Source organism: Capsicum annuum, chromosome 4 (assembly GCF_002878395.1).
Source record: "Capsicum annuum cultivar UCD-10X-F1 chromosome 4, UCD10Xv1.1, whole genome shotgun sequence".
Classification (NCBI taxonomy): Eukaryota; Viridiplantae; Streptophyta; class Magnoliopsida; order Solanales; family Solanaceae; genus Capsicum; species Capsicum annuum.
This window is the reverse complement of record NC_061114.1, coordinates 225,123,175-225,134,675: the sequence shown is the minus strand read 5'-3', so window position 1 is coordinate 225,134,675 and position 11,501 is coordinate 225,123,175. Positions and strand designations below refer to the sequence as shown.

Below are 11,501 nucleotides of genomic sequence, written 5' to 3'. Positions count from 1 at the left end.
GTATTTATAATTTTGAAAATTCAGTCCTCGGATAACTGTACATACTAATGATTCGAGTTTGATCACCTCTAAATGCTTTTTGAGTCAAGTTTGTCGCACAGGGTTTGGCCAAGGACGTTTGAATAAAATTAGTAGCTTAAAGTCAAATTTTAATTTGAGATCTTAAAAATACACGTATATATAATAAATAAAAAATTAATTTTATTTTTTCTTATTTTTTAATAATTGTTTTTTTAGTGTAGTATTATACTTCACATAGTAATATTACTATTTATAATAGAAAGGATTAATTCAAGTCAATGATACGTTAACCATGCGTTTTCAATACATTGCCTTGGATGTTATTGTGAATATATTATTTATTATTATAAAGATTTGAATAGTTTAATTAAAAGATTCAAAATATTTATATTGATTGATGACAAATTTTTTTTAACTATATTCAATATTGTCAAAAGAAAATAAAATTATAAAATTAATAATTAAATATTTTTGAGGCCTTGAGATTTTGGGGGCTTCTCTCAAATGTTGTCCATTTTTCTCGCTACTGCCCTTCAGCGACAGATAAAATTAAATGGGGATTGACAGACTCCAAAAACTTTACTGTGAAGTCCTGCTATAACAGAATCTTTTCCTCAATCTATCCCAACGCGGGCAATCTCAACTTCTCTTGGATATGGAAATTGGACGTGCCGCTTAAAATCAAGCATTTCCTTTGGCTTATTAATCATAATAGACTCCCAACAACTTCTTATCTGCTTCGCATTCACTATATCCCTTCCCCTAATTGCAGACTCTGTAACTTCACAATGGAAGAAACCATTGTCCACCTCTTCATTTACTGCGAATCCATTGAACCACTGTGGATTCAGTTGGGCATCATAGACCAAATTCGAGAACTCAAGCAGAGGATGTCAGAGAACCAACATCCATTGTCGTGGCTCCTGCAACTACTGCACCTTGAGCCCTCCCAACAAGCAACGCAGTATATTCCCTTCAAGGTGTTGCTACCCTACTGTCTTTGGGCATTCTAGTTAGTACGAAATAGGTGTATTTTCTACAACACCCCTTTTGAAATTTTTGTTGATAATGTGATGTCGTTAGTCATAGAATACTGATTTTTAGAGGGTAAACAACGAACAGTTAAGCAAACCATACCAGTGTACATCAAATGGAAGCCCCCTGCACTTTCTTTTGTTATGCTTAATACTGATGCAACTTTTACTTCCAAGTTGGAAATGACTTCCATAGCGGGTGTCTTTCGAAACTCAAATGGGGATTGGTTACTAGGTTTCACTAGCAGGATCTTTGCTCCAAGCCTTCTGGAAGCTAAACTTTAGGCTTTACTTTTGGGTTTGAGCATTGCAACTCAATATCGTTACATGGCATTGCAAATAAATATAGATTGTGATCAAATTGTTCATGTCATATCAAGTCTATCATCTGATGATTCACCTTTATTGTCTGATTGCAGGTGCCTGATGCGTAATTTGGGTGACCCGTTACTACAGCACGTGTACAAAGGAACAAAATAAGTTGGCTCATGCACTAGCACAGACGAATGTAGCTACTACCACACAACTATTTTGGAAACCTCCAGCATCCGTAGAGGATATTTTGATCGCTGACAAAAATGAAGGCTTGAGTTGTCGTAGGGTCAGGATACGCACGCTTGACCAACTTGTGTTTAATAATACTAAAGTTGTGAATACTAGGAATGCATGTACTACTGCCAGTGCTTGTACAGTGGCTAGCCCACAGATAATCTCCCTATAATGCGTTAAGAACTTTTATATATATATATATATATAATATATCCTGATTACCAAAAAAAAAAAGATAAAACATTTGTACCATTAATAATATTGTTCTATTGCACGGGGTTGCAGCGAATCGAATGATAATAATTCATTAAAAATAAATAGTCGTTGAATCGCCTCGTTTTTTTTTTTACATAATGTTCGGGCCAGCTCTCATGCACCTTGACTTAGTCCACGGGATACCTGCTACCTCCCACCAGCAACAGATATCAAGTAACTCTGCTACTACTGATCCACTTTACAAGAGTTTGTCTAATTGTTGCATGTTCTATATAAAAAGCACTCTGCCAAAGTAGAAAATCAAACTAATAGACTTCATTAATTTTCTGAAAGAATGGATTTTTGCTGTGTCTATTCCTTGTTTGTCATGTCAAGATCACTCTACAGAGGTAAGAAAAATATGTATTTTCCTCAACTTGTAAAGATATTATAATATGGCAATGGTCCAAAGCACTAATATGAAGGGACCAAAGCTTCTTTCTTGACAATAAATGAATGTGAGTCTTTCTAACCTTGTGCTCAGTAAGGAAAGGTTCCGGTCATTCGGATATGATCCAGCGTTCTTTCTAGTCCGTATTTAAGCACTGCTTGGTTACCAGCTCTGAATCCGTTTCCATAAATAGGCGATGTGTCTGATTCAATCTGGTGTTTGAAAAAATCCCCGAGTTTCCTCTCAAAAGGAGATCTAATCCCCTGCTTTGACGATGATGATGACATGCCTGATGAGGTTGAAGCGCCGCTGCTGCTTGAAATGGATGCTATTTGGGTTTCTAACCACATGTGTGCTAGTACCTGGCAAATGCCTTCTTCAACGTCTTGGCTAAGTGTTCGATAACCTATCGTAGATGGAGGACATATCGACCACATCAGAAACTCCACGAGTTAATGATCGTAACCAATACATTGCACAGATAACGGGATAGATGTACTCAACGAAAGGAAAGAGAACGTGTTCCTCTATATGCAGGAGTAGTTTAGACAGTAGACTTGAGAGTTCTTCTTTACTTTTCCCTTTTTTACATAAAAGAGTTTGTGTTATATATTTACCATTATTGTGGAGGAGCAGATACTGAATTGGGGCACAGAAAAAGATGAACACTCAAATTAATAAGGGAGGAGAAGAGATGGGCGAGCACCTCTTAGTCGAAGCCATGCATGCATCATCTCATGCGCAAGGATTGACCCAGTCAGCAACCTGCATAGACTCATGTCATATATCGAATGCAAGATATCAAACTAAAGGTTCCACTTACAAAAAGGAAAGTTAATGCTTCCGCTTGATGGTACAAATACATGAAGCTTAAACCTAAAGTACAGAGGTAATGGCTGATTCCTATTCTGTCAAACAGACAATTCACACAATTTTTCCCAGAGATAAAAAATTGGATTCCAGCCAGAAAGCATCACGAAAAAGAAACAAGGTTAGGATTGTGGTATGTACAGATATCAGATGAAAAGTTACTACATAGTCCAGAGGAATCTAAAAGTATTTTATCAGACCAGCGAAGAAGCCAAAGATTTTAGAGAGCCCAGAATCACGCATTGTGAAATGAATGGCATTCTAGAAGCCCTCACTAGCACCACGAATGTGATGAGAAGCTCCTAATGCACGTCAAGTATCAGTTATGATGCCAAACCAGATTACATTGATCATCCACCATTGACATGGTCACATAGAGTGAGATAAAATCTAATCAACTTTTTCTACATCCCTACATCAACATTTAATAAAGTGGCTTTGTTTACTCTGTCAAGATATATTGAATGGACACGTGATTCTCACTAACCAAACAGGTCTGTTAAAAAGGCAGCACTCAGGCCCACAATTTGCAGAGCGAAGTAACAGAACAGTACCTAGGTAGACCGTATAAAATAAGAATTGCAGTCACTTCACAGCGGCGTGTCAATTTATAAGGTTCCGTTCTCATGTCCATGACCCGATTTCCAGCTCCTATTCTTGGCCGCCTTTGTATCTGTCAATTTTAGAGGTAAGTAAGAGCTCCCGTTTACCATTTGAATAAAAGCTATATAAGTTTTTAGTTTTCAAGATCATGAATAAGGAGAAGAAATGGATATCACTAGACGTCCTTACAGTGCTGATAGTTTGTTCCTCTGAAAGGCAAAGTCCTCTTGTCTCAGGCATGTGGTGATACCCCTGGCAAAAGGGATGAAAACTCAACATAAGCGATATATTCTTCACTGGGAATCAGTATGAATGTGGAGAAATACAAGTATGAAAGAAGATAAAACGGCAGCTAGGGACAAGGTAAACAATTACATGTCTCTCTCCATCCATAGCCTCATTCAGTGCATGTCTCTCAACCAGAAGCAAAGGAACTTTCTGTTCCACTCTCATATTTAGCCCTTCATAGAATTCCTGTATATCATAATAAAGGGGTTGACACTGACTCGTATCCATTATGGCAGAGTCCAAGCACTCGAGACAGAGCTTTCGACCATCCTCAAGGGCAATATATCTTGTATCCCGTGGCTGCAGTCAAACCGAAATTTTACACATTATAAAAGTTAATTACAAGAATTTTGCTGATAACACAAAGAGGTTCCTCCAGAAATCTTGTTCTGCTTCATCCGCCTCACCTCCATTCGCTCACAGCTACAGCAACGGGGTGTTCCATCATGCTCATGAAAAGGACAATACTTCTGTGACCAAAATGGATGTGCTCTGTATTCAATAAGCCCAGCCGCATTTGTTGGAATCTGGACAGACAGGAACATTTAATGAATCTCAAAGAAATGATACATTATCAGCAGCTAGATGGATTTTGAACCAGCATAACCTATACCAAGTTCTAAATGATCTGTACTCGGTAAAATGTTGAGACACCTACCATACACTTAATTAGTTCGCTAATTATGCTAGGAAGAACAAAGATTAAACTATTACAAACCATGACATTTAGACCAAAAAAGACAGGAACAGTCCATGTTTTTCTAGACTAGAAAAGACAGAACTACCGGAAAATGGTAGATTGAAAGACCTCATCAACATTATTCAAGCATCAAGGAAACAACAGCATACACAGTGTAATCCCCACAAGTTGTGTCAGGGGAGGGTAGAGTGCATGAAACCTTAGCCCTAGCTTGTGAAGGTAGAGAGGTTGTTTCCGATAGACCCTCGGCTCAAGTAAAGCATGTCAAGCATTAAGGAAACAATATAAAAAAGAGCAAAAATCAGTGTTTATTGCCACAGCAACTAATAACACTCGGTAAATTAAATAATCTCCTTTTTAAGTAGAAAATGTAAGAGGAATTCTGCAGAAAATTTACGAGAAATAATCATTTCGTACTTACAAAGTGCTTGCAGACATCACATTTCGGGTGATAATGCTCCTTGTAGCATGTTTTGTGATAGGGATAGTTCCCAGACATTGAAAACTGCACATTTAATACATCCAAAAGTTAAAACTTCATGACTATAATTGTCATATAATTGATGTTCTATCACTTTCTGATGCCGACAGTTAACGTACATTACCCAACACACAATATGATAACAACTAACAACAAAATCAGTTCTTAGTTACAGAAAGTTTTGAACATCTTATGGATGATGTGTGCATATTGCTAAATGCTATAACTTGCCACCGGACGAACAAAATATTGATACTTGTCGCTTCTCATATTTCCAGAATGAGCAAATTGCCTTCTGACTGTCGGACATATTTTCAATATTGTATTTTATAGCAAGTCATTTACATTAAATGATTGTTTCTAAAGTAGATCGGTAGCAATTTATAGTGCACCTGCTCCTGCCTCAATCCCACCGCCTGTGACATTTTTCGCGTTGGGTTGCCTAAATAGCCCAAATCAACATTTGCTTTGACTTGGCACCATTATTATGAAAAAATTTTGGAAAAGCAAAAACAGTAATACACACCACAATAACAAGACTCAACTAAAACAATTAAAAACTATGCAGTATTGCACCTCATAATCAGATATTGGTTGGTTACAGGCATGGCATCTAAAGCACTCTGGATGCCATACTGCTCCCATGCAACTCAAAAATCGTCCATGACCGATTTCAGTGCTACAACCTGCACATACCCTACCACAAAAAAATAACACATTACGTCTAAAAGCAGTTTAGTTAATTCTTTTTTTTAAAAGCAGTTATCCCATAGTGTTAATTCTTAATGTCTTATAACAAACTTCAGTATTTGCTTATACAAGGAATTTAGTATGTTCACTGAAATCGACGGGCTCACTTAAGATTTCTTACAGCCCACTATTGAACACAGCCATCCAGTAACTCAAGCACGCACACGAAGAAGAGAGTAAAGCGAGGGAACATTGGAGAAATACGTAAAAATAACCTAAACGTAGAAAGCAATGATAGAAAAAATCAATGGACTTATAGCTCCCTTCTCTTGCAAAGTTACGGGTTTCAAACATAGCTCCCTTCTCTTGCCTCTCAACACTCTATCCACTAATAAATAAAGCATAAGACATTAATAACAAAGGGCCCATTTTCAAAAGAAAGGGTCAAAAAGAAAATGTTTTGTTCCTCACATTAATAATACAGAAATCCCATGACATGAATTTCTATTAAATGACACCTACAACTAAATTTAGAAAGTGAAAAGAAGAGAGAAAAGAAATCACGTTCGTCAAGAAAGAAGCGAGTAAAATATCTAGACTTTATAGTTAGGGCAATAAACAAGTAGCAACAACTTTAGCTAACTAAATCACACACTTCCAAAGAGTAGTCCATTTATTTTTTTGGATTTTCCAAACTAGCTCTACCCCTGGACATATCCAGTGGACTCAAAAGGAAATTCAAGGAACACAGAAACACTAATAAAACAATACAAGCATGAGTTAGATGGAGCCCAATGACACTAAGATAAAGTTCGCTAAAATTTTACAAAACATCTATAAAGATTTTGAATACCTAAAGCTTGCGGAGTATGGGAAAGGTATTGGATGATAGAAGTTTCCATGTCCATATCCATTCGTGCCTCCGTGATCATTTCTGCTTACATGTTGAGGTGGAGATTCGACATTCAAGCTCTCCTGCAGAGCTCTTGCAAGTTGTTCATCTTCTTTCAGTTGTGATTCACTATCTGCCAAAAATCAAAGAAAAGGAATAATTAGAAAATCAAGCAAACATAATTTTTCATCAAGGAAATAAACAAGTGCATCTAGTTCCTAACAATCGTCCACAGAATGCTTAGTGGACTCTAAAAGCTGAACTAATATAAAGAAGTAAAATTCCTTATAGAATGAAAAGCTATACTATGGATGAGCTAAACTACGGCTATATGAAAGTACTCAGTAGCCTTGAACACATACAACGAGAAGTTTGAATTCCAAATAACGTCAACAGTGAACTGCAACTGGAACATCTGCTTTTGGTTATGAGAGTACAGGAGAGACTCAAAGGTATGCAAACTTTCGCTGTTTCATTTCTTTAAGTAGCAGCTTTTGAGGAAGCTTAGGAAGCAACTAATACTCACCAATCACAATTTTCCCTTTCTGGTCCTCCTCTAAGAGAGATATTGCAATAGCTCGATCTATTTCTTCAATCTCTGACCAAGAGTCCTACAGCAGACAAACAGTTACAAACACAGCATAAAAAATGAGTAGGATATGCTCATTATAAAAATATTACAGACAGTATGAATATGACATGTTCAAATGATCTTTTCCAGTTCAACGTGGATGTTGATCCTTTATTGGCAATGGCACATTATCAAGATAATGACCAAATTGAGCATAAAATAAAGTATCAAGGATATGTATATGAAAAGACGGCTCTACATTTTTAGTGACTTAATTGTTACAAATTCAGTGAGAATCTATTTTGATGAATATTTAATATACCAACATAGCAGATTATAATGGATTCATGGTAAGCAGGACTAAATATTAACACATTGCAAATCATGCTCATCAATCCAATTTATCCTGAAAATTCAGAATACAATGCGAATTTGGTTTTTGAGATTGATAACAATATGGACTTCTAGCAAAAACAAATTTATTAACGAGAGAATTAGACAATGCAAGATACAAGCAGGGATGGACAAAGCTGTCCAAGTTACAAAGGTCAGAATCAGATACAAGATCCAAATGACTATGCAACCACAAGAAAATTAGAGAATCAATCACAAAGAACCCATACCATCAGTCATCATAGAAGCCAAGAAGAGCAGCCACTAATTTGGATGAGCCAAAACGATTATCAAATGGCATTGGATTCATATAGCCCAGAGAAAGCTCAGCATCTAACTCCGTTTCAACTCTACGAACTTACACTTCAATAGGTTATAGTCGAGTTTCTTCTTATAGTGTCCTAGCGAGCTTGTGCGTACCTCGACTAATTCTACCAGATACCTGCTACTTCCCATCTACTTCCCATCGACAGATACCGCGTAACTCTGGCACCAAAGCTTAGGCAGATGGGGAGATATTACCTAGCATTTTTAGTTCAAAAACCTGAGACCACATAGTTCTCCCCTGACCACTAAGCCACACCCTTGGATACTAGGCTATAGTCAAGATTTACCAGCCAGACTCCAAACACCGATAGAATGTGCACTAGTATCCTGTGTTATTAATTGAACTATTCCTAACACTACACTATACCCCAAAAACCACATTATAACAAAATTCGAACAGTTGTAGTGAAATTTTGCATTATTAGCCTTACCAAAGTCCTCAAGTTTTTGCACCAGTGGTATTAAAATAACCAACTCATATACCACATATATACCAATCATCAACATAAAACAAAGAATCTCTTTCAAATTTCAAACAGCTTCATTATAAGCGTACTGCTTCAAAGCCTTCTTCACATTGCCTATGGAAGTTAAGACTGAATGGCCTGTTATCGCTTTAGACAATGTCGCCCTAGACTTCAGAAAGGACCTTTCGTATTCAAGTAAGTGGACTTGTAACTTTAGAATAAAGCAAACACTAATGCACCAGAAGAACGTCATCTACTTGATATACACAGCACCTTCCTGTAACCATGGATAAATCACCAACCATACCACATTACCTATTAAGCTGATAATTATAAGCCCTTATACTTGCTAAGTTTTGGTAATCTGAATTCCCGAATATTCTCAGCGATATTACAAATAAAGTAAGCAATTTAAAGGCATGTCCGGTGTTTTAGGAGCATCCTTAGTAAATACATAGGATAGGACGCCAGTTTATCTGGATGATGAGCTCTTTGGACATTAATTTAATGCCACACTTACCTCTGCTGTAGATGGATCATCCGCCTCTGTATGTCCTTCACATCTCCAGTTATATTGGCCTTCCGAAACCTTATGGTTAGAACCTTTGAATATTTTGTTCAGCCAGCCCATTAGGTGAAATGCTACTGGCTCATTATCGGCAATGCTTTTACCTGCAGAAAAACATGAATGTAGTCCCAATGAAATACATACAAAACAATAACATTTCAACACTAATATTTATCCAGCCCAATATTTGAGCTTTCAGTCATGACACACAATATGCAACATTGTGTTTAAGCTCTTTGGATTATCTAATAAAAACTATGACAAAACCAATGTACCAAAGATGCTAAAGAGTAAATAGGCTTGCCAACATGACTTGCAAAATTGGGGAACTTTGCAAATATGCTTCAAATTTTCTCATTTAAATCAATTTGTTTTTCAATCACATTGGTGATCAGACCACAAACATGGAAATGAAATCAACATAGCATTCTTTCCTTTCATTTTCCATTCTCCATCGACGAATTTACTTCAACATATAAGTAAACCAAAAACAACAGATCACATAAGAAAAAGAAGGAAAAAAAACCCACCACCCATGACAAAAAAAGGAACTTAAAACTCAAGCATTCAAAAGGGGTTATCTAAAATTTACAGGAAAGTATTTATAAGCAAACAGCTACATAAAAAGATAGATTCTTCCAGCTCAACATGTCCATTATTAACAATCAAGAACCATAAAGAACACTAGTCACTAGGTGCCTCTTCCTGTTCTAGCCTCGATCGACGGAGTTACCTAACACATATTATTAGTGGGAGGTATGAGGTATCCGGTAGAATTAGTCGAGCTGCACACAAGCTGCTCTGGACACTATAATTATTTATTTTATAAAAAAAAATAAAAAACATAACAATCAGATTGAACAAAAAAAAAAAGAGATAAATTACTCACCTTGTACCCAAAAGCACCAAGAATCTGCAAATTAGCAAAAAGAAAAAGACCCCAGATTAAAAAAAAAAAATGGCCAATTAATACAAAAGTAACATGCCAATAGCAAAAAGATTGTTCCTTTTTATTGCCCCTTTTTTAAAAATTTCTTTTTTTTTTCAATTAAAAAAGAATCTTTTACTTTTTCTTCAGAAGTCAGAAATTCAGAATCCCCCATTCAAGCATTTATGCGCGTATTTTTGGAGCAATTAATGATTATTCAAAGTCTATTTACTTCACGAAATCGAGCTTCGAAATGAAGAAAAAGAAAAAAAAAATTATATACAGGGCAAATGTGTATATGCTATTGAAGAGACGTTGAAAAATTAGGCACTTGCAAAATTTATGCCTAATTATGGACTTTGGTCAAAGTGATATGTTTGAACTTTTACATAGACTTTATTTATTCACTTTTAAGATTTTAAAAAAAATCTATTATATTTAAAAAATAATAAAATAAAATATTCTTATTATTTACTGCTTATTAATTCTATGCTAATAAAAAAATAAAAATAAACGGAGAAGATAATTTACGGAGAGTAATTTACAGCAATACATATGTATTATGTTATCTTCAAGTAATTGAGAAAGTTATTAGCATGTAATCAGGAAGTCACATATTCAATCTATGAAATAACATTTTATAAAAGTGTAATGATAGAATTTTGTAATCTCGTTCTTCTCTAAATCCCTACATAACGAAAGCTTTAGAGTACATCAAGTTATCCTTTTTTAGTGTTTATACTCTTTGTTTAATATTTTAGAAAAAAACAAAAGGATTAGACACGTAAACCACACCTTGTTTTAGTTTAACATTTGAATATGTTATAAAGTATTCTACTTAGATATTTTTAGTTAGAATTTTTGAAATACTTTCATAAATGTTTTTAAGTGTTTGTCAGATAGTTCAATTAATAATAAAAGATTGAGTGCCTAATATTTTAAATTATATGAATCAATTCCAATGAAGCATATTTGAGATCTTACTATTTATTGAGGTTAATGTATATAATTAAGAAAATAATATATTTTAATTGAATAATTTATTCATGCAATGAACACTTGATAAGTAATAATAATTCATGCAAAATAATCAAAATTTGAATTAAAAATAAGTAATAGAAATAATTTATCAAGTGTTCAGTATCCAATTAAAACATATAATTTGAACTATAAATATAATTTACTGCTAAATGCTGTCGAGGTGTCCAAGCCAAAAAAACATGATCAGCATACTAAACAAATGCAAATTGAAAAGTGATAGTCAAAAAAAGAGGTTTTTATGTGTACTTTTCTTTTCTTAGGGAAAAAAAAAACATATTGACATAATTTGACTTAATACACTTTTGATTTTTTTTGTGTGCGTGGGGACTTCCAAATGGTAAAAGAAATTATAAAATTTTATGTTTTGGTGGGTCTAATACTTCTATTTATCACTTGAGAGGCAAATTTCAATACTTAATATAATTATATATT

The 11,501-nt window shown here is 35.0% G+C and overlaps 1 protein-coding gene across 3 annotated transcripts; it reads right to left on the bottom strand.

Moving 5' to 3' along the window:
• Positions 1-2,113: 2,113 nt before the first annotated feature.
• Positions 2,114-10,368, bottom strand: LOC107867079 (protein DA1). 3 transcript variants are annotated; one of them, XM_016713193.2, is made up of 13 exons: positions 10,168-10,368; positions 9,990-10,013; positions 9,053-9,204; positions 7,301-7,385; positions 6,736-6,907; positions 5,769-5,889; positions 5,133-5,216; positions 4,419-4,538; positions 4,099-4,311; positions 3,913-3,975; positions 3,675-3,793; positions 2,957-3,015; positions 2,114-2,656 (listed from the first exon to the last, which is right to left on the bottom strand). In XM_016713193.2, the coding sequence occupies exons 3-13, from the start codon at positions 9,161-9,163 to the stop codon at positions 2,340-2,342; spliced, it is 1,464 nt and encodes a 487-aa protein (XP_016568679.1). In that variant the 5' UTR covers positions 9,164-9,204; positions 9,990-10,013; positions 10,168-10,368; the 3' UTR covers positions 2,114-2,339. The 3 variants fall into 3 exon arrangements, with proteins under 3 accessions (XP_016568679.1, XP_016568680.1, XP_016568678.1); XM_016713194.2 differs by having other exon boundaries at positions 10,312-10,329; XM_016713192.2 differs by lacking the exons at positions 9,990-10,013; positions 10,168-10,368 and adding an exon at positions 9,631-9,767.
• Positions 10,369-11,501: the final 1,133 nt, after the last annotated feature.